General features: G+C 45.0%; 1 protein-coding gene across 1 annotated transcript in view; it reads left to right on the forward strand.

The window, feature by feature from the left end:
• Positions 1-1567: 1567 nt before the first annotated feature.
• Positions 1568-25702, forward strand: part of LOC125485689 — a 169561-nt gene continuing 145426 nt past the window's right edge. Inside the window, exon 1 of the mRNA XM_048609748.1 lies at positions 1568-1727. Within this exon, the coding sequence (XP_048465705.1) occupies positions 1568-1727 (160 nt within the window). The remainder of the gene's footprint in view (positions 1728-25702) is intronic.

Here is a 25702-nt window from a genome sequence, read left to right on the forward strand (position 1 = left end):
TTGAATATCACCATCATTCCATTGGAGGCTGTGCCTGCAGAAGGTTCCAGGCCTCCCTGAGAAAGCTCCCTGCCTCTCCCTTCTCCTTCTACCTGCTTGACCACACTTAGGGCCCTAACATCTACTTAGTGGGCTCAGTATCAAATTATCTTTGCATTTTGCCAGCCAGAAAGTAGATTGAGATATTCAATGGTGGCTGAATAAACACAAGGTTCTCTGTTTCTTGATATTATCTCCTGTGACGTACCTTGGGATGCTTTTAATAAACTATATAAATTCCAGCTGTCGTTGCCCTGGGTTCTGTGGGTCCTTCACTGCAGTGAGATCTCTCAAGAGTCCCTGGTTGAACGGGCGAAACGTTGAATTTATTGTTGACAATGCAGTAACCATCGAACACACAACAGGAACTTTGACTGAGAAATGAAAATGCATGAGGTCATCTCATGAATGTTTCTCTTGAGTTCCACCTTCTCGGCAAGTGCTTGATACTGAGCACGTTGCCAAGGACCCCACAATGATGGACATTGTATACGCTGTGCTCTCATGGGAAGGGTGCAACCAAGTGGAGGGATGTAAACGGAGACTGTGTGAGCTCCCAGTCACTGGGCAAATGAAAATATGTGTTGTTTCCCACGTAGCCTTTCGTAATGTGGGTTTTTACATTATTCTAACCGGTTTGAATTGGAGCCCACTTTTGTAAGCTGCAAGATTCAGCCTGCAATCAGCACCTGACAATTCTGAAGTTTGTTAGTATCACAGAATCCCTCCAGTATGGAAGCAGGCCATTCAGCCCATCAAGTCCACACAGACCCTCCAAAGAGCATCCCATCCAGAGCCATCCCCTTACCCTATTCCTGCATTTCCCTCGGCTAATCCACCTAGCCTGAATGCTATGGACAATTTCGTTTGGCCAATCCACCTAGCTTGCACATCTTTGGGCTGTGGGAGGAAACCGGAGCACCCGGAGGAAACCCATGTAGACACGGGGAGAATGTGCAAACTTCACACAGACAGTCGCCTGAGGCTGGAAATGAACCCAGATCCCTGGCACTGTGAGGCGGCAGTGCTAACCACTGAGCCACCGTGCCACCCCTTATATTTCTGTTTATAACCACAAACAGCACCTGGGTGTCATTCCTTGGTGTTCAAAGAAGGTTGCAGGGAGTATCAGGTAGAAATCCAATTTATCCCCTTGGTAGAATATTATCACCCACACCCAAGGCTGTACAGATTGAGGGACACTCTGTCTGCCAGTTCTGACGATGCTGAGGTAAGGACAGTGGCTAGGTTCAGACTGGGTTCTGAATGGGGAAATGCCGCCTGGCAGAGGTCAGGTAAGGACTACGTTGGGCTCAGATGTGGGACTGCCTCACCTAGCTGAATAGCTTATTCACCAAGTAGACTAAACCCTGAATTGGAAGGGGGTGGGTGCCCAGAAAAAAGTGGCTGGGAGCCACCTGAAGACGACTCCCTGAAGTAGTTTCTCTGGCTGGGAGGGGGATTTGCAGAATGAAGGCCCCTACACGGGTCATTAAGCAAGAGGTGGAGGGTAACATTTTGCCTGATGATGGGAACCACACCCCGCCCTTTGGTGTTGACCCCAGCTGTACGCTGGCAGCACAGGCAGCCCATTGGAGCCAAGCAAGACCAGAAAACAGCCAAGGCTGCCCATGGTAGGATGGCCGCCTGTGGTAAGATGGCTGCCTGCGGTAAGATGGCCGCCTGTGGTAAGATGGCTGCCTGGGGTATGGTGGCTGAGACTACACTGGAAAGTAGGCTCAGGATTAGTGTCCCTAAACCCTGCAGTAAAAATTCAGCCCTTAGTGGCTAGAGGCTGCTCAGACAAAATCGAAGAAAGTGACCATAACCCATTGGGACCTTTTCAAGATTCCTAACTCAACAATTTCTGACAGCACAGGCGCCACATTAAAATGCTGAGGGTGTTGCCTGGCCTGTTGAATATTTCCACGTTCAAATTACAGGCACTTCAGAACAACTTCTATCAGTTCAATGACTGTGGTGATATGACATGCTCAGCGACTGGTTTACATACAGGAAAATTCCACAAAAACAGCCAAGCGATAAGTAGTCACTGGTGCCTCGGATGTTACTAGCCTCAGTGTCAATCCATATCGCACAAAACCTCGGTGAGAATATAGTTACAATGCCAAATAAATGCAAATTCTTGTCAATGTGGGTATCTTACGTGCTTCAGGTTTAAGGTGTTCTGTCAGTCAGGGCAGAGAGGGTTGGAAGGGAATTCTATGTCAGTTTAGAACAGGAATCGGTGAGGCTACCATGCCAATCAGGGAATGCAACAACAACTTGAATTTGTATACTGCCCGTTAAATTAAACTATGCCCCAATCCCCCGCGTGAAAGCATTGCCAATTGAAATTTGACGCTGAGCCACATGGTGTTAGACGAGTGACCAAACACTTGATCAAACAGTGACGGTCTTGCAGAGGAGAGAGAGGAGGAACAGGTTAGGGAGGGGATTCTCAAGCTTAGGATGTCTGGAGCTTGAACTCAGAACATTGCAGGCGTGGCCAATATAGGGAGGGGAGGGGGCGCTGAGAGATTTAAATGCGAAAGGTGAATTTGAAAATCCACTTTACCCTTAGTGTCTGGAGCCACACAAAAGGAATGGTGATTTGGGAACAGATGTGACGCTCCGTTAATGATGAGGAGAGGAAATGACGAATGAGGAGAGTGAGTGTTGACGGTGGGCGAGGGGCATCGTAGAGGGCATCAGCACCGAAAAAGGCTCTTCAGCCCATCAGGTCTGGACTGGTCAAAAACCACTGCCTGACTATTCTCTTTGCAGAAAGAGAGGAAAAAAGACTGTAAAGTGGGTCTTAATATTCTCACCAAGAGCAGTCATTGCTGGAAGAGTGAAAATGTCATTTTACTGGATTTTCTGTACCAAGTGCTGACTTCCACTGGTTAAATGTTGTTGATAATTCTTTCAGTCATTTGGCCTGATCTACTAGATTTGTGATTGCACAGGGAGATCTGATCTTGCTGACAACTCCTTGACCATGGTCTTATCGGTTGCTGTAACTCAAACAAAAGGCTTTTCCCCTTCCAAAAATTCTTGAACAAACCTCCGAACAAGATGGAACATGTATGAGTCTTTGTTTCTGACTGCATTTTCGGAAGAAATTCAAACTATTCTCTCTCAAGACTAATTCCCTCCTCACCTGGCAATTCCAAGTGGAGGGCTGGAATTTTTTTTTACATTGGGCATCTCTGGCTGGGCTAGCAGTTATTGTCCATTTTGAACTGCCTTTGAGAAGGTGGTAGGGAGCTGCCTTCTTGAAATGCTGCAGTTCTTGGGGTGGAGGTGCATCTACAGTGCTGTTAGTGAGGGGGCTGCAGGATTTTGACCCAATGACAGTGAAAGAACAACAATATAATTCCAAGTCAGGATGGTGAGTGTCTTGGAGGGGAACTTGCAGGTGGTGATGTTTCCTTGTATTGCTGCCCTTGTCCTTCTAGATGATAGAAGACACACCTTTGAGACGTTTTATTGAAACAGCCTTGTAGTGCATCCTGCAGGTGGTACACACTCCCACCACTGTGCATCTGCTATGAAGGGAGTAAGTGTTGAAAATCCAGGACGCATTTCTTTGACCTGTTCCAAAGCACAAGCCAGGAGAGTGACAGAATACTCCCCACTTGCCTGGATGAATGCAGCTCCAACAATACTCAAGAGGTTTGATACCATCCAGGACAAAGCAGCCCAATTGATTTCACACCACATCCACAAGCATCCACTCCCTCCACCACCAACGCTCAGTGTGTACTATCCACAAGATAGAATGCAGAAATTTACCAAAGATCCTTAGACAGTATCTTCCAAACTCATGACCAATTCCATCTAGAAGGGCAAGAGCAGCAGATACATGGGAACACCACCACCTGCAAGATCCCCTTCAAACCAGCCACCATTGTGACTTGAAAATATATCACTGTGCCTTCAGTGTTGCTGGATCAAGTTTTTGGAATTCCCTCCCTAATGGTATTGTGGCTCTACCTACAGCACATAGTCTGCAGTGGTTCAAGAAGGCAGCTCACCACCACCTTTTTAAGGGCAGCAAGGAACGGGCAATAAATTCTGGCCCAGGTAACGATGTCTGTGTCCCATGAGTGAATAAAGAGAAACCTGGATGTTGAGCTCCTTGAGTGTTGGATCTGAATCCATTCAGTCAGTGGGGACTGCTCCATCACCATTTCTGAAATGCGCCTTACAGATGGTGCACAGGCTTTGGGATTCCTAGCCTCTGACTTGCTCTTGTGGCCACAGTACTTATAAAGCTGGTCCAGTCGCGTTTCTGGTTAATGGTAACCACCAGAATGTTGATAGAGGGGAGTTCTGGGATGGTAACGCCATTAAATGTCAATAGGAAATGGTTAGATTCTCTCTTGGTGAAGGTGGTCATCACCTGGAACCAATGTGATGCGAATGTCGCTTGGCAATTGTCAACCCAAGCCTGAATGCTGTCCAAGTCTTGGTGCTGATGTATATGGACTGCTTCAGGTTCATCAATGCTTCTGAAAGGATTAATGTTATTATAACATTGGCTTCAACCATTCTACTGATGTCACACATCGTCTGTAGGTAGAGACAAGGGAACCTTAAAGTGGTTTGGGCGATGTGGACTCAGGAGAGATGTATAGCAGGATCCGATGAGAAGTCCAGTGAGGCCTGTCTTGATGTCAGGAGCAAGGTATGCCATCGTTCATCAAAACTGTGAACAGTTTTGCTCCCCTATTTCGAAGGAAAGATATACTGGCATTGAGGCAGTGCAGAGAAGGTTCACTTGGTTGATCCCAGGGATGGAGGGCTTTTCTTATGAGGAGGGGCTGAGTAGGTTGGGCTCATTGGAGTTTAGAAGAATGAGATGTGACTTTATTGAAATATGTAAAATTCTTTGGTGACTTGACAGGGTCAATATGGAATGGTTGTTTCCCTCCTTGTGGGGGAGTCTAGGACTGGAGGGCATCATCTCAGAGTAAGGTGCCACACATTTAAGAGAGAGATGAGGAGGAATTTCTTCTCTCTGAGGGTAGTGAATCTATGGAATTCTTTACCACAAAGTGGTATCGAGGCTGGATCGTTAAGTATATTCAAGGCTGAGATAGATAGATTTTGAATCTGTAAGGGATCAAGGGCTATAGGGAAGAGGCAAGAAAGTGCAGTTGAAGATGATCAGATCAGCCATGATCTCATTGAGCAGCAGAATGGGCTTGATGGGCCGAATCACCTACTTCTGCTCCTATATCTTCTGCGTATCTGATGTGTGGCAGGTTGCTCTGGGAATGGCATGTGGACAGATGAGGTGGAAAGCAGACATGAGACATTCCATATGGAGGAGGCGGTGGTGGGAGCCGGGGTGGGAGTTGCTTAATTAATGCGGTGAGTTTTGTAAGATACAGAGAGAAAACCTGCTAGATGTAATGTTGAAAACCCCTCCGAAAAGCTTGGACATAACTCAGAATTAGCAACAAAAAGTAAGAGTTAGACTGAAAAATTCTACTCGAGCTTTTGGAGGGAACATATGTACTTTATATCAGCTCCTTAAGGTACTAGTCAGTATGCCTGGCCACATGTGGGTAACTTATTGCTATTGTGCAATAAACATTCTTGTTAAATAGGAACAGCATCCCCTTCTGTAGATACTGTACTATCGTGTGTTCTATACCACTAATCACAAGATAGGCTCAAGCCAAAGGAAAGTTAAATGGGTGTTGTGACTGTGGATGGTCTCAAATAACCTTTACCCCATACCACATAGAGATAAAGGTAGAAAATACTACAAAGTGCTAGGAGAGGTCATCAGGGCAGTCCAGCGCTACAGTTGAGGAATCATGAATTGTGCTGAACATGTGCGATCATTTGCGAACATCCCCACTTCTGACCTTATGATGGAGGGAAAATCATTGATGAAGCAGCTGAAGATAGTTGGGCCCAGGATACTACCCTGATGAACTCCTACACTTATGTCCTAAAGCTGAGATATCTGACCTCCAACAAACACAACCATCTTCCTTTGTGTCATGTATGACCCCAACCAGCGGAGAGCTTTCCATCTGATGCCCATTGACTTTGCCAGGGCTCCTTGGTGTCAAGGGCAGTCATTCTCACCACGCTTCTTGAGTTCAGCTCTTTTGTCCATGTTTGAACCAAGGCTGCAATGAGGTCAGGAGCTGAGTGGCCCTGGTAGAACCCAAACTGAATACTAGTGAGCAGATTGCTGAGTGGGAAGTGCCACTGTTGATGACACCTTCGATCACTTTACTGATGATAGGAGAGTAGACTGATGGGGTGTAATTGGGCGGGTTGGATTTGTTGTGTACAGGACATACCTGGGCAATTTTCCACATTGTCGGGTTGATATCAGTGTTGTAAGTGTGCTGGTACATCTTGGCTATGGGAGTGAGCCCATGTTTTCAGTACTATTGCAGTGTGTGCCAGGGCCCACAGCCTTTGCAATATTCGATGCCTTCAGCTGCTTGTAGAATACCACGTAGAATTTTGAATTGACTGGTGCCTGTCAGGACGTTGCGATGGATCATCCGAATGGCACTTCTGGCTGAAGATTGTTGCAAATATTTCAGCTTTATTTTTTGCACTGATATGCTGGTCTCCCCCATCATTGAGGATGGGGATATTTGTGGAGTGTCCTCCTCCAGTGAGTTGTTTAATTGTCCATCATCATTCACAACTGGATGTGGCAGGACTGCAGAGCTAAGATCTGTTATTGTGTAATCACTTAGTTTTATCACTTGCTGCTGATTCTGTTTGGAACTCAAGTAATTCTGTTCAGTAGCTTCACCATGTTGGCACCTCATTTTTAGGAATGCCTAGCATTGCTCCTGGCATACTCTTCATTGAGACAGATTATACTTCTAACTGAAAGTCTGACTTCCTGAAACAAAATCCAGCCCATAGTTATACTGAATGACCTAAGAGTTCAGATGGAGCTAATTTGTGACATATTCTTCAGTGCATTCTGTCTATCATTATTTTACAACTCACATTGAGTCATTTCTCAGTGGAATTTCCTCTCTCTCTCCTTGTTAAGAGAACATAAGGACATAAGAAACAGCAGCAGGAATAGGCCTTCTGGCCCTTCAAGTCTACTCCACCATTTAGTAAGATCATAGCTGATCTTTGCGTGGACTCAACTCCACTTACCTGCCCATTCACCACAACTCTTAATTCCTTTCCTGTTCAAAAATCTATCTATTTTTACCTTAAAAACATACCACGAGGTAGTCTCAACTGCTTCACTGGGCAGGGAATTCCACAGATTCACAATCCTTTGAGTAAAGAAGTTCCTCCTCAGCTCAGTCCTAAATCTGCTCCCCCTTATTTTGAGGCTATGTCCCCTCGTTCTAGTTTCACCCGCCAGTGGAAACATCCTCCCTGCTTCTATCTTATCTATTCCCTTCAAAATTTTATATGTTTCTATAAGATTCTCCCCTTATTCTTCTAAATTCCAATGAATACACTCCCAGTCTGCTCAATCTCTCCTCATAAGCCAACCCTCTCAACTCTGGGAATTAAGCTGGTGAACTTCCTGTGCACCCCCTCCAGCGCCAGTACATCCTTTCTCAAGTAAGGAGCCCAAAACTGTACACAGTACTCCTGGTGTGGCCTCACCAGCACCCTGTACAGCTGCAGCATAACCTTCCAGTTTTTACAATTCCATCCCACTGGTCATGTTGCTACACCTTATTTTAATGTGGACCTGGAGAAACAGCAAAAAATTCTCTCATGTCCTGCAATTATATCCCTCGTTAAATCTGTGGGTCATTGTCATTGAGATATATGGCCTAAAAAATACTCAAGGAGCCCACAAGAAGAGTCCACTGCTTCTAGTGTACATCAGACAGCAATCCCCTGACTGCTACAATGAGGCCTGAAACCTCTTGGTGAATTTGCCCCTCGAGACTTGAAAACGACCTACAGCTTAATGGTTAGCTCCCCAGACCTGGAGCTCTGCGTTCTCGAAATGCTTGTTGCCAATCCATTTGTTCTGTTCAATCCAATACCTCCCGACCTCCCCGTTCACTTACAACCGGAAAATCAAAAGATGCCAAATTGAGTGCGTGCCTGATTTCACAATTACTGACTCCACAAAATCTTTTAAATAGGAAAACAAACCAGGCCAATTTCTGGTCAGGTTCATGGCAACCTACTCTTCTCATTTTTCTCTTTGACCTATATAAAGAAATAAAACTGTGTGATTGGCTGCCCCATACTGTCTCCTTCCAGTTAACGACAAAAGGATCATGTGACGCTGCGTGACCTGAGCTTCATGTCAGCAATTGCCTTCCCTAGTTGACATCCAGCACATTTCATCTTGTTTACTGCCTGCCCTGACTATTTCCAATTTTCCAATTTTCTTCCTGCTGTCCTGGGGGCTCATTTTCCTTTGTGCTTTATTGTTAACACATGACTTAGCACGTGCAATGAAATTCACCCGCTTCCTAATTTTTTTTTTGAGAAAGAAAAGAAAACCTTATTCCTGGGGTTAATGACCAAAGCAACCTCAGGAGCTTCAACCAATGGGACCTTTCTATTGTTAGAACGATGCCAATCCTTCACATTTAACTTCCACTATGTCATTCCTGACACAGGTTTTATTGCTTCCTTTACAAACTGTAGCTTGAACGCTTTAAAGCATGTGACACCGGCAATCAACAGTTCTTGGCACCAGCTATACATTGCAGACTGATGATATTCAGGGGGCTGACTCTAGACTAGTGACAGGAAACTGGTCTGTTCAAAGTAACAGTGGACATTTCGGCCTCAGCAGACAACTGGGCAGTCAACCTTACCCAGGCATCTAATGATTTGATTGACAGCTCTGCGCTGCTAACTACATTTTTTTAAAACCAAAATGGCATTAATATGCACGGTGGCTCAGTGGTTATCGCTGCAGCCTCACAGCACCAGGGACCTGGTTTTGATTCCACCCTGTCTGTGTGGAGTTTGCACGTTCTCCCCATGTCTATGTGAGTTTCCTCCAGGTGCTTCAGTTTCCTCCCACAGACCAGAGATGTGCAGGCTAGGTGTATTAGCTATGGGAAACGTAGGGTGATAAGGTGGGTGGGATGCTCTTCGGAGGGTCAGTGTGGACGCAGTGGGCCAAGTGGCCTGCTTCCACACTGTTATGATTCTATAAAGCAATGGTCTAACCTTTCAGTTTAACTGCTCTATGCTGATGCTTATGTTAGATATAAGCCTCTTCTCGCTTTAAGGGGTGACGACACCCTAGTGATACAATCGCAAATCTATTAATCCAGGAAAGTCAGCTGATATTCTGAGGAAACAAGGTGCAGGGCTGGATGAACACAGCAGGCCAAGCAGCATCATAGGAGCAGAGAGGCTCCCAGGTTTGAATCCTGCTACAGCAGATGGTGGAATTTGAATTCAATTAAAAAATCTCTGGAATTAATAATCTAATGTGAAATGTTGGGGGAAAACCCCATCTGGATCGCTAATGTCCTCCTGCCAGCCTTGTCTGGTCTGGTCTACATGTGACTCCAGACCCACAGCAATGTGGTTGACTCTCAGCTGCCCTTTGAAATGGCCTAGCAAGCCACTCAGTTGTAGCATTTGCTACCAGGGACGGGTAATAAATGCTGGTAGCCAGTGATGACCATATGAGTGAATAAAAGAGAACTTACCTCGTTGATTAATTGCTTTCTTCCTCTGGCTTCCCCTTTGAGGCAAATTTGCCCTCCCCTGTGCTAGCCAGTACCACATTTTAACCACGCTGGGTGAAATGGTTCCTCCTGAATTCCTACTGGGTTTTATTGGTGACAACTATACATTTCTAGCCTCAGTTTTGAACTGCCTCCACAATGAAAAAAATGTTTCTGCATCGACTCTACTGAAGCCATTCATAATGTTAAAGAGTGTCAGCTGTCAAAGGTTTGTCAGATAGGCCAGGGGGCAGCTCACTCAGCACAGACTCACTGAGTGACCCACAGAGAATGTTATCACATAGGCCAGTCCATTTGGCCCATCATGCCACCCCTGGCTCTTTGAAAGAGCTATCCAATTTGCCTCGCTCTGCTGCCTTTGCCCCAAAGACTTGTCAACGTTCCTCCCCGAATTCTAAGCCGACACATCTGGCGCCTCACTAGCCCTCGGAAGATGGACTGGGAGGTGGAAGGCATCATAAGAGAATGCCGACATCTTCCCACTGCCATGGGGTAATCCCAGGAGCAGTGTAAAGACGGTTTTTTTCTCATATTTCTGTATTTTTGATTGTCGACTGACATGGGAAAAGGTCTATTTTGAGAAACAAGGATTGTGAAAGACTGTTGAACTTTTCAAAAGCAAGTTACCTTATTGTAAGTGCTGCTTTCACTGCTGTTTGTTCAAGCAGCCGGGGAGGTTACTAAGATAAGTTAGGGGCGTATAAAGAGGGAGATTTGGCCAACAATAAGTAGCTGATTGGTCTTTGGAATGGCCAGTTATCAAGAGGTTTTCTGCCTACCAGCAACTACGTGATTGGCTCTCAGGTTGCTGAACAGCTTGTGGGTGTCAATGTTTGGCCAGAAGTCACAAACCATTAAAAACAAAAGTGCTATCCTTCTCTCTGCAGTGAAAGCACTTGAATCCTGAAGACAACCAGCTTACTTCTTTCATCAGTTGCTGTAAACTGTTGCTTTCAGCCAATAGGTCAGGGACTTATGTCACACTTCACTGTGATAGAATTCGGGAAATCAAGTCCTGCTATTCCTTGAGATGTTACAAAAGGGGAAGATTTTAAAATATGTACACAATAAGCCCCAATTTACCTGATTTCTAGAATCAAATTGAAAGAAATCACAGACCGTGTTTATGAATTTTTAATTTTGTTTTTATTTATTCAAAGTAATTAGAAAGTAGCTACAGGTATAAACCGTTAGCACATAACACAGCAATTTTCTGAAGAAGGGTCCCCACCCAAAGCTTCAACTTTTCTGCTCCTCTGATGCTGCCTGGCCTGCTGTGTTCCTCTAGCTCCACACTGTGTTATCTCTAAATTAGAACTCTAATCCCTTTATAAACTCTCCTTACACATAGACACACACATAGAGGTCAGGGGAAAATAGGTTATGGGCAGAGCAAAGCTCTGAGTGGTTCAGTGGCTCCTATTCATGGGTTGCTGACATGATCCTTATTGTTCTGGATCTGGTCATAATATTCCTTTTCCGTCGTCTTTCTGGAAGCTTGCACTGATTTGTAAGAGGCACAAAATGACTGGTTCCCTTAAATGAGATCTCTCACCCACCAGTTAAGAATCATTGCTTACAACAACTGCTGAAGGACGGATAAACTGTTTTTCTTTGTGTTTAAAGTGGATTTTGACTTTAGAGAACAGAGGTGCAACTCCTGTGCTGCTGGAAATCAAAACACTTTTCTTTATCTTGATCACAGCCTCAAGCTGTTCAGTTACCTCCGAACCAATCCCATGGTTCTGGCAGGCAAAGGACATTCATTATTGATAACTGGTCACTAGTCCATGCACCAATTAACCCCTTGCTGCCAACAAGAGCTCCATCTGAATACTGAACGCCTTGGCTCCAGTTTATCTGCAACCACTTCAATTACTGCCTCTTCAAACAGCTGTTTAAACAATGCTTGCCAGCATTGTTACTTCTTTATCAGAGCATGCAGCAGTCCTTTGGTAGCATTTGGGAAATCAAGCCCTGCTATTCCTTGAGACGTCACGAAAGGTGAAGATATTAAACTAAGTACACAGTACGCCCCAATTTACTTGATTTCCAGAATCAAATTGCTTTTAAAACAATTCTTCTCCATTGCATGCAAGTCATCTCAGTGAATCTTGTAGACAGGGACCATTAAACTGCTTTTTCCTCCACCAATGTGCCTTTCTGTATCTCTATGTGTATGAGGGAATGTTTTATAAGGGGTTTAGAGCTTTATCTAGGAAAATTACATGTCAGCTCATTACAGCTTGTTTCTACCTCCTGCCAAAAATCCACAAACAGGACTGTCCAGGTAGACCCAATGTTTCAGCCTGCTCATGCCCCACAGAACTCATCTCTTCCTACCTTGACTCAGTCTTCTCCCCGCTGGTCCAATCCCTGCCCACATACATCCATGATTCATCTGACGCCTTACGCCGGTTTCAAAGCTTCCAGTTTACCGGCTCCAGCCACCTCCTCTTTACCATGGATGTGCAATCCCTTTACACATCCATTCCCCACCAGGAGGGTCTTAGGGCTCTCCGCTTCTTCCTGGAGCAAAGACCTGAACCATCTCCACTCACCACCACCCTCCTCCACTTGGCCGAGCTTGTCCTCACCCTCAACAACTTCTCTTTCAACTTCTCTCATTTTCTTCAGGTAAGAGGGGTTGCCATGGGTACCCGCATGGGCCCTAGTTATGCCTGTCTCTTCGTGGGGTACGTGGAACATTCCTTGTTCCATTCCTATTCTGGCCCCCATCCACAACTCTTTCTCCAATACATCGATGATATCATCGGTGCTGATTCCCTCTCTCGTCTAGAATTGGAAAACTTCATCAATTTCGCCTCCAAATTCCACCCTGCCTTCACTTTCACCTGGTCTATCTCTGACTCCTCCCTTCCCTTCCTCGACATTTCTGTTTCCATTTCTGGGGATAGACTGGCCACTAATATCCATTACAAACCCACCGACTCCCACAGCTACCTGGACTATACATCCCCACACCCCACTTCCTGTAAAGATTCCATCCCATTCTCTCAGTTCCTCCATCTCCATCGCATATGTTCAGATGAGGCCAACTTCGACAAGGGAGCCTCCAAAATGTCCACATTCTTCCTCAACCGAGGATTCCCCAGCTCCGTTGTTGACAGGGCCCTCAATCGGGTCCGACCCATCTCCCGGACTTCTGCCCTCACCCCTTCTCTTCCCTCCCGTAACAGCAATAGGGTTCCCCTTATCCTCACCTACCATCCCACCAGCATCCACATCCAGAAGATCATCAGATGCCATTTCCACCACTTCCAGCAAGATGCCACCACCAGACACATATTCCCCTACCCTCCCTTGTCCGCCTTCCGCAGGGACCGTTCCCCCTGGGACACCCTGGTCCACACTTCCTTCACCCCCAACATCTCCCCACATCCCTACGGCACCTTCCCCTGTAACCGGCGAAGGTGCAACACCTGCGCATTTACCTCCTCCCTCCCCAGTATCCAAGGGCCCAAACATACCTTCCAGGTGAAGCAACACTTCACCTGCACTTCCAAGGATCTAGTCTACTGCATTCGCTGCTCACAATGTAGTCTTCTCTACATTGGGGAAACGAAGCGTAGGCTTGGCGACCGCTTTGCAGAACATCTACGTTCTGCTCACAAAAAAGACCCTGAACTACCTGTTGCCTGCCACTTCAATGCACCACCCTGTTCCCTGACCAACATCTCTGTCTCTGGCTTGCTACAGTGTTCCAGTGAAGCCCAACGCAAGCTGGAGGAACAACACCTCATTTTCCGCTTGTGGACCCCACAGCCCTCCGGACTCAATATTGAGTTCAATAATTTTAGGGCCTAAACTCTCCCATGTCCCAGCCCCCCACCCCACACACCAGGCCTTGTTACCACATAGCCTGCCTTTACACACCCCCTGTTATTAGTCAATAACAGTCCCCATTAACAACTATTCACCCTCCCAGCCTGATCGTTAGCACCTCCTTTGTCTGTCCAACTGTCTTTCTCTCTCTTTGGGCTGTATCCTATCGTTTACTCCCTACCCCACTCACCTCCCTATTTTCTGCATATAAACTGACGTTTTCCCAGCCACCATCAGTTCTGAGGAAGGGTCACCAGACCCGAAATGTTAACTCTGTTTTCTCCTTCACAGATGCTGCCAGACCTGCTGAGCTTTTCCAGCAACTTTGTTTTTGTTCCAGAATTGCATGTCAACAGTTCATAGTTATTAACTTACAGCTAGTATCTATATATTTATAATAAATAATGATTCTTGTTAAGTACAGAACCTTGTTTTGTGCTTTCTATCATGCTGCATTTGAAAGCCATACAAAGTGGTGAATTTTGAAAACTTTGGTAAAGTCTTTAACTTTTGGGACGACCCTGGAAAGAGTGGAACTTGATTTCCAGTGAGACATGATGCCATCAATTATGGTGGTGTTATATGGACTAGTTGGGAGAACTATTTCAGATCTTGAAGGAGTAAGACCTACCATCCAGGTCCTTCTCATTGTCTCATACAACAAGTTGGTCTGCCATGAGGATTTCTCCTGTAATGTAACAGCACAGAAGGTGCCCATTCAGCCTGTTGTTCTGGTCTGGCTCATTGTAATGTCACTGCTCCCTTTTCTCTGGAGCCAATTCTTGATTGAACCTACCTCCATCAGTGCAATCCAGGTCCTAGATTGCTGCAAAAATGAAAAGGTTTTCCTCAAGTTTTCATTGCTTCTTTTGCCAACTTTACTTTAAATCAGCATCTTCTGGCTCATGATCCCTTCACAAACGGGAATCCTTCTCTCCTTTGTCCAGACTGATCTTCACATCTTCTCTCAGCCTTCTCTTCCCCAAAGTAAACAGTCCCATCTTCCCCAGTCTATCTCCATACATGAGGTTTCTCACTCCCTGGATCATTCTTGTAAACAGGAGATGCTTCTTTGTGTAGAACCTGTTCAGAGGTTGGAAATTTACACTTAAGCCTTCGGCTTAATATCCTCCTAAACAGGGTAGGTTAATGCTATCATTATCAGACTTGGCAGGATGGAGAGTGTCAAAGGTCAACTCCATCTGTTTCCTGATTGCAAAACCTTTTCCTTGACCATATTTGGGTGAATACGTCTGTTCTATTTCTTTCCTCCTTTACTATTTTTCTTGGCCTGGTTTCTGCTATGATCCGTCCCTACCTCCCCACTGTCTCCGCCAAATCGCAATCCCCGTCCCATCAACGAGACACTCCCTGCTTTCCTCATATAGTCCGTGCCTCTGCCAGAAAGGATTTATCCAGATTTCTAATCTCCCTCAACCCAGACATGGATTCCAGCAATGACTCACCTACTGACCTGACTGAGAACAAGTGAAACTCTCCTGATGAGAACTGGTGCAGTTCATAGCCAACCAGGCTAAGATTTTGGATGCTGGTCTCAGTTGTTCTCTTTTCTTTCCCAAAGGATGGAGATTAGAGTTGGCAAAAGCCCTGGAATTGGAACCCAGAGCTTTCAAGCCTCTGATGTTGCAGCCGTCTGAAACATCAGCCCAAGTGTACATTCTAATCTGATCAGGTCATTAGAATGAATGCTTTGTGAACTTCTTACTTTTGCCATTTAATCAAATAATCTCTGCACCCTTTACTCTCCCAGAAATCACATCAAAACGCCATCTGGCTCTGTGATGGCCGAAACAATGTTTTTCCATCTGTTTTCTCGGAGCAGCTAGATTGGAACCAGTGCTCGACCCGAATCAGTTATCACAAGGAATGCAGATGTAAGACTGACTGACCAGGAGGCTGCAGAGAAATGGGGAGATTTATCCCAGCTGTGCTGCTGACTTAAATGCCTGCAACTTGTTGTCACTGGGACAAAGGTAAACTTTTTTACAGGCTTTCTTTGATGAAGATCAGAGTTCCTTTTATATCCAGCTGCGAACAGATTAACCAGAACAGAAAATTAGCAGTTATCAGCATTTTCCCCATGTCCATTTCACAGTCCAAACGGTGGGGAAATGTATTGGATCAGACAGAGTTTATGAACTCCTTCCCTCTTCTGTGATCAATATTTTTGTATCAAAGAGTATGTATTTTTCAATCCTCAGAATGATTGTTCCAATTAAATATCCCCGGCAACAAGCTGTTTGTGAATTTGAAAATAAAGAAATTAAGATGGTGCGTAGTAATATCGCTGAACCAGTAATCCAGGGCTCAGGATAATAGGGACATAGGTCCCATAGCTAGTGGAATTTGAGCCCAATTAATATAGCAATGTAAATTGTGTGATTTACTATACACTGTCAATATCAATTATCGCAAGTTTGAGCTTTGGTTTTTGATTTAACAACATGTGGGCTTTCAGTGTGTCTGTCGTTAGGGATTATTTTGTAAATCTTTCTGTAGCTATGGTGATTTCTTTCAAAGCAGTCTTTGAGGCTTGGAATCATAGAGTTATAGAGTCATACAGCACAGAAAGAAACCCTTCGGTCCAACCAGTCCATGCCGAACATAGTCCCAAACTGGACTACTCCTATCAACTATTCATTATCCCTCCAAATCTTTCCTATTCATGGACTTATCCAAAATGAATGGATTTTGATGAACTGCTAATGAAGTTTTGTTTATCTGAAATTGCATTGCAAGCCAATGAGTTCAGTTAGAAACTTCTGGAACTTGTTTTTCTTTAAGCTTAAGTAAAACACCCATAGCTTAGAAAGGGAGACTTTTGGTTTCAGTTTAACATTGCGCGTCTGTTTTATTGTTAAAGCAAAATATGTGGCATTGTATGCTTATGTTTCAATGAAAGACTACTTCATTAAGACAAAAACAAATCAAAATATGATCAAGCCAGGTGCCAGTCTGGCATCTGACTTGTCCAGTAAAAACATCAACTGGGATCATAACAGTATTCCTCAAATATAAAGCTTATACTACCATTAGTAACCATCATTTGCTGATTGTTTACTGTCATAACTGTTTGGTTCATTAATGTCTGTTATGAGATAAATTTGCCATCATTATTTTCTCTGGCTACATGTAAGTCCAGGTCTCCAGTAGTGTTATTGACTCTTAACTGCCCTCTGAAGTAGCTCAGCAAGCTACTTAGTTCAAGGCCATTTATGAACGGGCAGCAAGTGGTGTCCTTGCCACGAAAGAACAAAGGAAAAGAAAAGGCTCTTACTTGCCCTTTATGTTTAAAAGAAAAGAAGCAGAATAAACTACAAACTCTGGATTATCAATCCCATGAAATGATTGCTGGTGTGCATGAAGTACTAGCACAAATTGTGCTTTTACAAGAATCAGGCTCAGCAGGAGCAGTTGCACAAACATTGGCTCGAGTTCACAGCAATGCTGGAGAAAATGATGTAGCTGTAAAAGCAGCACATGCAACATGGATTTTAAATCACTCATGAGACAGACCTTGCAGAAATAAATGGCAGCAATGATGCTCTAATTAAATAAGTCAAGCAGGACATACAGGAAACCAAATAGCCACAGAACCAGCAAGTGCAAGAGGACCAAGGTTCAAAGAAAACAAAAGGAACAATTGAGTTGAAGGGGCTGGCTAATTATTTAAACAGGTTTTGAAGGAGAAAATATATTAGACCAACGGATGGTTAAAAACACTGATAGAATCAGAAGAATCCAGGGTTCTGGTACAATAATTGGTGTCCATGAATGAAAAAAAACCTGACAACACAAACAAGAATGACAGACGATATCACTGATGACTGTGGAGATTAAAGGTTTGTCCAGACAAAGTCACCCTCATAAGATCGTGATGTTCAAATTACCAATACATTGAGAGACTCCCAAGTTAATTTGTTCTTGTAAATCATTCAACTTTTCTTTGGAAATGGAGGACGATGTTTTATATAGATACCTTGCTCTAAAAGAGTTTGCCTGAGGATTTCAAATGTTGTATGTACTGTTGCAACTCTGCCTGCCAGTTTGTCTGTAGTGGACTTGCAAGATGCACACACAGAAATATGTTGTTTGCTGTATTCTTTGCTTTTATAACTTATAATGTGTTTTACTGTTTACGTGAACCAACCCACAACATTAATCAAACCCTGACAAGCAATTGTTGATTAGATCACTACCATTAATATGACACAATTCGGGAATGAGCCAAGTGAACAATTGGTGAACTGTTTATAATAAAATAATATGACTTTTCCATTAGGGAGGGCAAAATTGTACACAGTACTTCAGATGTGGTCTCACCAAGGCCTGACACAGTTGCAGTAAAACTTCCCTATTCTTATGTTTCATTCCCCTTATGATAAACTCCAACTTTCCGGTTGCCTTTCTAATTGCTTGTTTCACCTGCAAATTAACACTTTGTGATTTATGTACAAGACCACCCAGATCCCTTTGAGTTCTGCAATCTCTCTCCATTTATAGGCAGTATTTTCTTTTCTATTTTTCCTCAAAATGGACAGGTTCAGATTTTCCAACATTATACCCCTTCTGCCAATATTTGTTCACTCACCAAACTTCATCTTTATAAGCTTTAATCTGTTTGCATACTCTCTACCTCATCTTGGAGATTGTTTATAGTTTAGCTTCCCAGGACTCTATGGAAAAGGAGGTTAAAAACTGACTGCAATACCGGTCCCTGTGTGTTAATGGCCTGATGTCCCTGTGTGTGGATTAGTGTGCCATGATGGTCACAGCACAGAGAATAGCCATTTAAGAACCCCTGCACCACAGGTAAAAAACAGAAAGACTGTCACTCTGAGGACTGCTGGTCAGTCACTGCTGAAAGGATTCATTACAAATGTAGGTTAATCAACCCACAAAGCCAAGAATCTCAAAATTCTCTGTTCAAATACCAATATTAACACTGCCAGCAGCATCCACTGCTACGATAACAACAGTCAATTATCTGCTGTTCACAAATAATTTAGAGGCTGATCTTTCCTTCAAATCCATGTGCATATGTGTTACCTAACCATTTCTTTTCACATTTGGTAATTCATGAATTATTAACTAAATTAACAATAATAATTAATAAATAACTAAATTCATAACTTGTTGCGTTAATTCAAGGAGGCCTGGTTAATTGGCCCATTTTTTTCCCTCGGGTGGGGAATTTCAACACAATGCGGCACATTTTTAGCATGAGAGGAGATTTTAAAAAGACACGAGGGGCAAATTTTTTACACAGAGGGTGGTTCGCATGTAGAATAAACTTTCTGAGGAAGTGGTGGATGTGGGTACAATTACAACGTTTAAAAGACATTTGGATAAGTACATGAATAGGAAAAGTTTGGAGGGATACGGGCCAGGAGCAGGCAGGTGGGATTAGTTTAGTTTGGGATTATGTTCAGCATGGACTGGTTGGACAGAAGGGTCTGTTTCCATGCTGCATGACTCTATGACTCTAAAATTAATTAGAGAAATAATCAGAAGGAATGGATCTTTGTAAAGGTAACTTTGTTGTGATTGTCTGAGGGAGCGGGTAAACAACTAAAGGAACCAATTCATTCCTCCTCCGTGGAGACTTCATCTGGAACTCCAACAAATTGGGGAATTGCCTAGGGACTAGTTGTAACGAAACCATGATAATTTTCCAAGTATCCTGCTATAAACTCCTTAATAATGGATTCTTTGACAGATGTTAGGCAACTGTCCTTTACTTTGCTGTTTTCTGTCTCCCTTCTTTCTTGAATTATTCTGTTACATTAGATATTTTCCAACCCATTTAACCAGATTAGAACCAGTGTCTCTATTGTGTCTGCTGTCACCCTTTTAAAGCCCTAGCATACAGACCATCTGGTCCTAGGGATTTGTTATGTGTCAGTGTATGTCAGTGTCTCAGAATGTACGCATCAGTCAGTATCAAAGTATGTGTGTCAGTATGTAACAGTGTGTGTGCATCAGTACATGAAGGTACCATAGTCTTACTAGACAACAGGACTGCTGTCTCAGTAAAGAGACATAGCTGATGGTGGTTAAACCTGGGGGTCACCATTACCTCAGGCAAGGGGAGAGAGGTTGAGAAGGAAAGTCCTTCATGGTAACCTCAGCTGGTGTGGGGATTGAACCCACACTGTTGGCATCACTCTGCATTGAAAACCAATTGACCTAATCAACTGAGCTAACCAACTTCCTTGTCAGCATGTGGCAGTATGTGTATGTGTGGCTATGTATGTGTGTGTCTATGTGTACTTGTGTCTGTGCATGTGTGTGTGTGTCTCTGTGTGTGTGTGTGTGTGTGTGTGTGTATGTGCGTGTGTCTGTGTGTTTTTATGTCTGTATATCAGTTATATACCAGTGTTTATTAGTGTGTGTGTCAGTGTGCGACAGTGTATGTATATCTGTGTGTGTGTGTGTCTGCTAAGTGAGTAAAACATCGCTTCGCTGGAATACAATTGGGGGTCAAAGTCTGTTGCCATCACTATCTGGATAGATGTCCATTTTGGTGAGGTGCCCGAGGGAGACTGATCATTTCTTATGGGTGCTCTTGTCTTTTATCACAAGTGGAAAGGTGTTCTATATACCTCTCTCAAACCCGACATCTTCTGCTGTGCATTACACTTTAAAAAGATTGAATGCATTGGCTAAAGGGAAACAAAACTAGCAATGGAGCAATGCAGTAAATGGAAGGATGGTGAATGGTGTTGAATGAACAGAAAAGTCTACAGAACAAAGTACCCAATTCCCTGAAAGTTGACAAAGCCATTAAAAAAGAGAATATAAACTGAAGTTTTATAAACATAGCTAGAGTACAAGAGAACTGAAAGATAGAAAGTAAAACTTATAGCTTATTGTCTCTGTGGGCCTAGGGCCAGGGGATTGAATGACAGAATCCATTCATAGTCATAGACGTAGGTGAGATTTAATTAGAGGAACTGGATACAGTGCCGGGCAGTAAGATATAAGACAGAGAGCAGAGAGCTAGCTCACACCAGTAGTTGGTATTGGGTGTCAGCAGTACACAGCCTGCAGACACTGGATATTGTCCAACTCTTCTGCCTACCATGATATTCCACGTACTATACAGCTGTGGTTTCACTCATAGTCATTACAAACACCAATGCATATGTTTATTGTTTCAGGTGTATATGTGCTTTAGTTCCAAAAACATATTGCAGGGCCTACAGCTCAGCAAAACTCTCTGTCTCTTAGCCATTAGAAACTGTGCTGCCTCACACCAACTCCCAACTCCCCCCGTGACCTCCAAAGGTGGTCTGTGCCTAAGCCATATAGACCTGTGCTGAGTGAGCAGCTCTCAACCAAATGACAACGAGAGAGTCAAGTGACCTTGATGGCCCTGGATTGTGGAGGGGAGAGATCATGAGCACAGATCACTGAAAAGTGATCATTGAAAGGTGACCTCCTGTGTGCGTTTTGGATCAGGCTGGGCTGGGATAGCCCCATGCAGTAATAAAAACAAAGTTGCTGGAAAAGCTCAGCAGGTCTGTGGAGGAGAAAACAGAGTTAACGTTTCGGGTCCGGTGACCCTTCCTCAGAACATTCCCCATGCAGTAATAGTCTGCTAACACACATTCAGATCAAACTCTGAGCCAAGTGATGGGCTGTGTCTATGAGAAACAGCTATTTACTCTGAGGCAGCAATAGCACCTCATTTCCCCTACAGCACTGCTCCAGAACTGGCATATACATAACAGTGATTAGATTGATGAAGTGGGATCTGTGACTGGTGTTAATGCTCCAGGCAATTGATGTATGAGGTGAAAGAGCTGCCTTACTCTCAGAGCAATGAATGGGTCAAAAACGGAGACCAAACAGCCCCATTTTGCAGACGTTAAGGTTTATGATGCATTTCAAGGTAACAGATAATGACTCTCCTTCTCACTTCTCAGTGCTCCTGTCAAAGTGACCTCCTTCGATAAAAGAGAGACCATTGCACCTTTGGACATTTTCCATGACAATTAATCGGCAAATGATTTTTAGCAAGATGGATAAATTAATGAATTACTCAATCCAGCTTTAGGTCCAGTAATCTGGTCACCCATTTCCTGACAGCTATGACTCTTTGTGTTTTTATTGGAAACATAATGTAATCTCCAATTGGTGAAATCATTATGAGATAACTGGAACATTATCAGTGTGGGCCTGCTGGCTTTTATCTCCTCAGCTTTGGTGAGCTCACAACAATTTTCAGTCGTTCAGGCCTTACTGTTCCCAAATCCCTTGCTCGGCTCCATGACCCCACTCTCCCCGTCCCAAATTTCTTCCTCTCTCCTCTCCCAGAGGTGCTGATTCACACTCATATGGTTCCCTTAACGTCCAAAGCCTGTTTCTACTTTGCAACAACAACAGTTTGTATTTAAATAGCTCTTCCAACTTTGCAGAAGCATTAACAAATTGAACTTGACACCCATTTATGGGATAGGTGGTGAAAAGCTTGATCAAAGAGGCAGTTTTAAAAAAAATGTCTTGAAGGAGGAAACAGACAGAGAGGTGGAAGAGGGGTTTCGAATGGAATGATTAAAGGAGGTTCAAGAGATCAAAACGAGAGATCCTGCAGAATTGTAGGGTCGATGAGGATTACAGAGACAGAGAGGGGCAAAGCCATAGGAGGATTTGAAAACAAGGATGTGAATTGTATATTTGGGTGCTGCTGGACTGGGGTCCAACATAGGCCAGAGATCGCAGAGCAATGGGTGAATAGGACTGGGTGTGACTCAGGATGCAAGTTTTGGATGAGTTCAGGTCGATGGAAGTTGGAAGATTAGGATGCTTACAGGGAGAGTATTGCAATGTTTGAGCCTCGGTATTTCCACCTAGTCATTGTGATATCTACTTGTGAGAGAAACCAGAGTTAAGGTCTACCCAGTGTCGTCAGCAAGAGTCATTGCATGGCATTCTTGATCATTTACCTCTGAGCACCCACTGTGGTTCAGTGACACCCCAACCATATCTTAATGTCTGGAGGTCATGACTTCACAATCTGATGGAGAGATTTGAGCTCAGTGTTGAAACTGATAGGCAGACATGCTGCCTGTCAACCAAGACTCGACCCCTAGGTGGAATTTAAAGGCACTGTGGCCCTTTTTTGAAGAAGAACAGGTGAATTTTTCCCCAATATCACGAAAAATACAAAATTGCTGTATGGTGGAGTTTGCTGCCTACAAAGTAGCTGCTAATGACTGTACTTCAAAAGTATATTCTGAGCCTGTGAAGCACTTTATGACCAATTAAGATGTCGAAAGATGCTATGTAAATGCAAGATTTTTATTCTTTTGTACATTTTTAAAAATTCACTTGTAAGATGGAGGCAGAATTTACTGCCCGTCCCTAGTTGCCCTTGAGAAGGTGCTGGTGAGCTGCATCCTCGAACTGCTGCAGTTCATTTGCTGTAGGTTCATCCGAATTGAGCACCATTTTTAAAATGTTGTGGAATTTCTTTGCCTTGCTGCTCCTACCTTGTCTCTTCTCTCTTGCTGATTTGAATGCATGGGTGTCTTTTTCACATTGTGAGGGTGATGAACCCCTGATGACAGTGAGTGAAACTCTGATGGGCCTCTCGCGACCTTGAAGGTAAGCTTGGAGGTAAGCAGCTGAATCCGATAAAAACTGGAACGTGCAGGCCCAGGATTTAATGCAGTCCTGAATTAGCTGATCTCATCAGCAGTGAGTTACAATTAAGCTGAGAGATCCTCGGGTACGGAGGCTTTAAATATTTACAAAGCACTTCTAACGTTGAAAACTTTGCAGAAGCATTGACAAACCCCACTGCTTTAACGAGACTAATGAGGAAACTGAGTGACAGGATTTGTTGATGTTTCGGACCTAGATCCTTCTTCAGAAATGGGGGAGGGGAAGGGGGTTCTGAAATAAATAGGGAGAGAGGGGGAGGCGGATAGAAGATGGATAGAGGAGAAGATAGGTGGAGAGGAGACAGACAGGTCAAAGAGGCGGGGATGGAGCCAGTAAAGGTGAGTGTAGGTGGGGAGTTAGGGAGGAGATAGGTCAGTTCGGGGAGGATGGACAGGTCAAGGGGGCGGGATGAGGTTAGTAGGTAGGAGATGGGAATGGGGCTTGAGGTGGGAGGAGGGGATAGGTGGGAGGAAGGACAGGTTAGGGAGGCGGGGACGAGCTGGGCTGGTTTTGGGATGCGGTATGGGGAGGGGAGATTTTGAAGCTTGTGGACATAGAGCAGTTTAGACAAAGAGACGTTTGGACATAGAGCAGTTTTTCCGCCGCCTCCGCCTCCTTGCTTACCTCTTCAACTGTGAGCCTAACCCTCCCTCTACTGACCCCTTCTTCCACCTCCAACACACCCCCTCCTCCTGGACACCATCCCAAGGCCTCCTACCCTCCCTCGACCTCTTCATTTCCAACTGCCGCAGAGACATCAATCGCCTCAACCTCTCCACCCCTCTCACCCACTCCAACCTCTCCCCTGCAGAACGTGCAGCCCTCCACTCCCTCCGCTCCAATCCTAACCTTACCATAAAACCCGCGGACAAGGGAGGCGCAGTTGTAGTATGGCGCATTGACCTCTACATTGCCGAGGCCTGGCGCCAACTCCCTGACACCTCCTCCTACCACCCCCTTGATCATGACCCCAACCCCGGGCACCAAACCATCATCTCCCAAACTATCCACAACCTCATCACCTCAGGTGACCTCCCACCCACAGCCTCCAACCTCATCGTTCCCCAACCCCGCACCACCCGCTTCTATCTCCTTCCCAAAATCCACAAACCTGACTGCCCTGGTCGATCCATTGTCTCCACCTGCTCCTGCCCCACCGAACTTATCTCCAACTATCTGGACTCCATTTTCTCCCCCTTGGTCCAGGAACTCCCTACCTACGTCCGTGACACCACCCACGCCCTCCACCTCCTCCAGAACTTCCAATTCCCCGGTCCCCAACACCTCATCTTTACCATGGACATCCACTCCCTATACACCTGCATTCCCCATGCAGATGGCCTAAAGGTCCTCCGCTTCTTCCTGTCCTGCAGGCCCGACCAGTTCCCCTCCACTGACACCCTCATCCGCTTAGCCGAACTCGTCCTCACCCTCAACAACTTCTCTTTCAATTCCTCCCACTTCCTACAGACAAATGGGGTGGCCATGGGTACCCACATGGGCCCAAGCTATGCCTGCCTCTTTGTAGGTTTACGTGGAACAATCCCTCTTCCGTATCTTCACTGGCCCTAAACCCCACCTCTTCCTCCGTTACATTGATGACTGTATTGGCGCCGCCTCGTGCTCCCATGAGGAGCTCAAACAGTTCATCCACTTCACCAACACCTTCCACCCCAACCTTAAGTTCACCTGGACCATCTCTAATACCCCTCTCACCTTCCTGGACCTCTCTGTCTCCATCTCTGGCAACCACCTAGAAACCGATATTCATTTCAAGCCCACCGACTCCCACAGCTACCTAGAATACACCTCCTCCCACCCACCTTCCTGCAAAAATGCCATCCCCTATTCCCAATTCCTTCGCCTCCGCCGCATCTGCTCCCAGGATGAGGCATTCCACTCCCGTACATCTCAGATGTCCTCATTTTTCAAGGACAACAATATCCCCCCCTCAGTAGTCGAGAACGCCCTTGATCGTGTCTCCCGCATTTCCCGCAACTCATCCCTCACACCCCTCCCCGCAATAACAACCAAAAAAGAATCCCCCTCGTCCTCACGTACCACCCCACCAACCTCCGGATCCAACGCATCATCCTCCGACACTTCCGCCATCTGCAATCCGACCCCACCACCAAAGACATCTTTCCCTCCCCACCTTTATCTGCTTTCCGGAGGGACAACTCTCTCCGTGACTCCCTTGTCCGCTCCACACTCCCCTCCAGCTCCACCACACCCGGCACTTTTCCCTGCAACCGCAGGAAGTGCTACACCTGCCCCCATACCTCCTCCCTCACCCCCATCCCAGGCCCCAAGAAGACTTTCCACATCAAGCAGATGTTCACCTGCACATCTGCCAATGTGGTATACTGCATCCGCTGTACCCGGTGTGGCTTCCTCTACATCGGGGAAACCAAGCGGAG

This window comes from Rhincodon typus, chromosome 21 (assembly GCF_021869965.1).
Source record: "Rhincodon typus isolate 14 chromosome 21, sRhiTyp1.1, whole genome shotgun sequence".
Lineage (NCBI taxonomy): Eukaryota > Metazoa > Chordata > Chondrichthyes > Orectolobiformes > Rhincodontidae > Rhincodon > Rhincodon typus.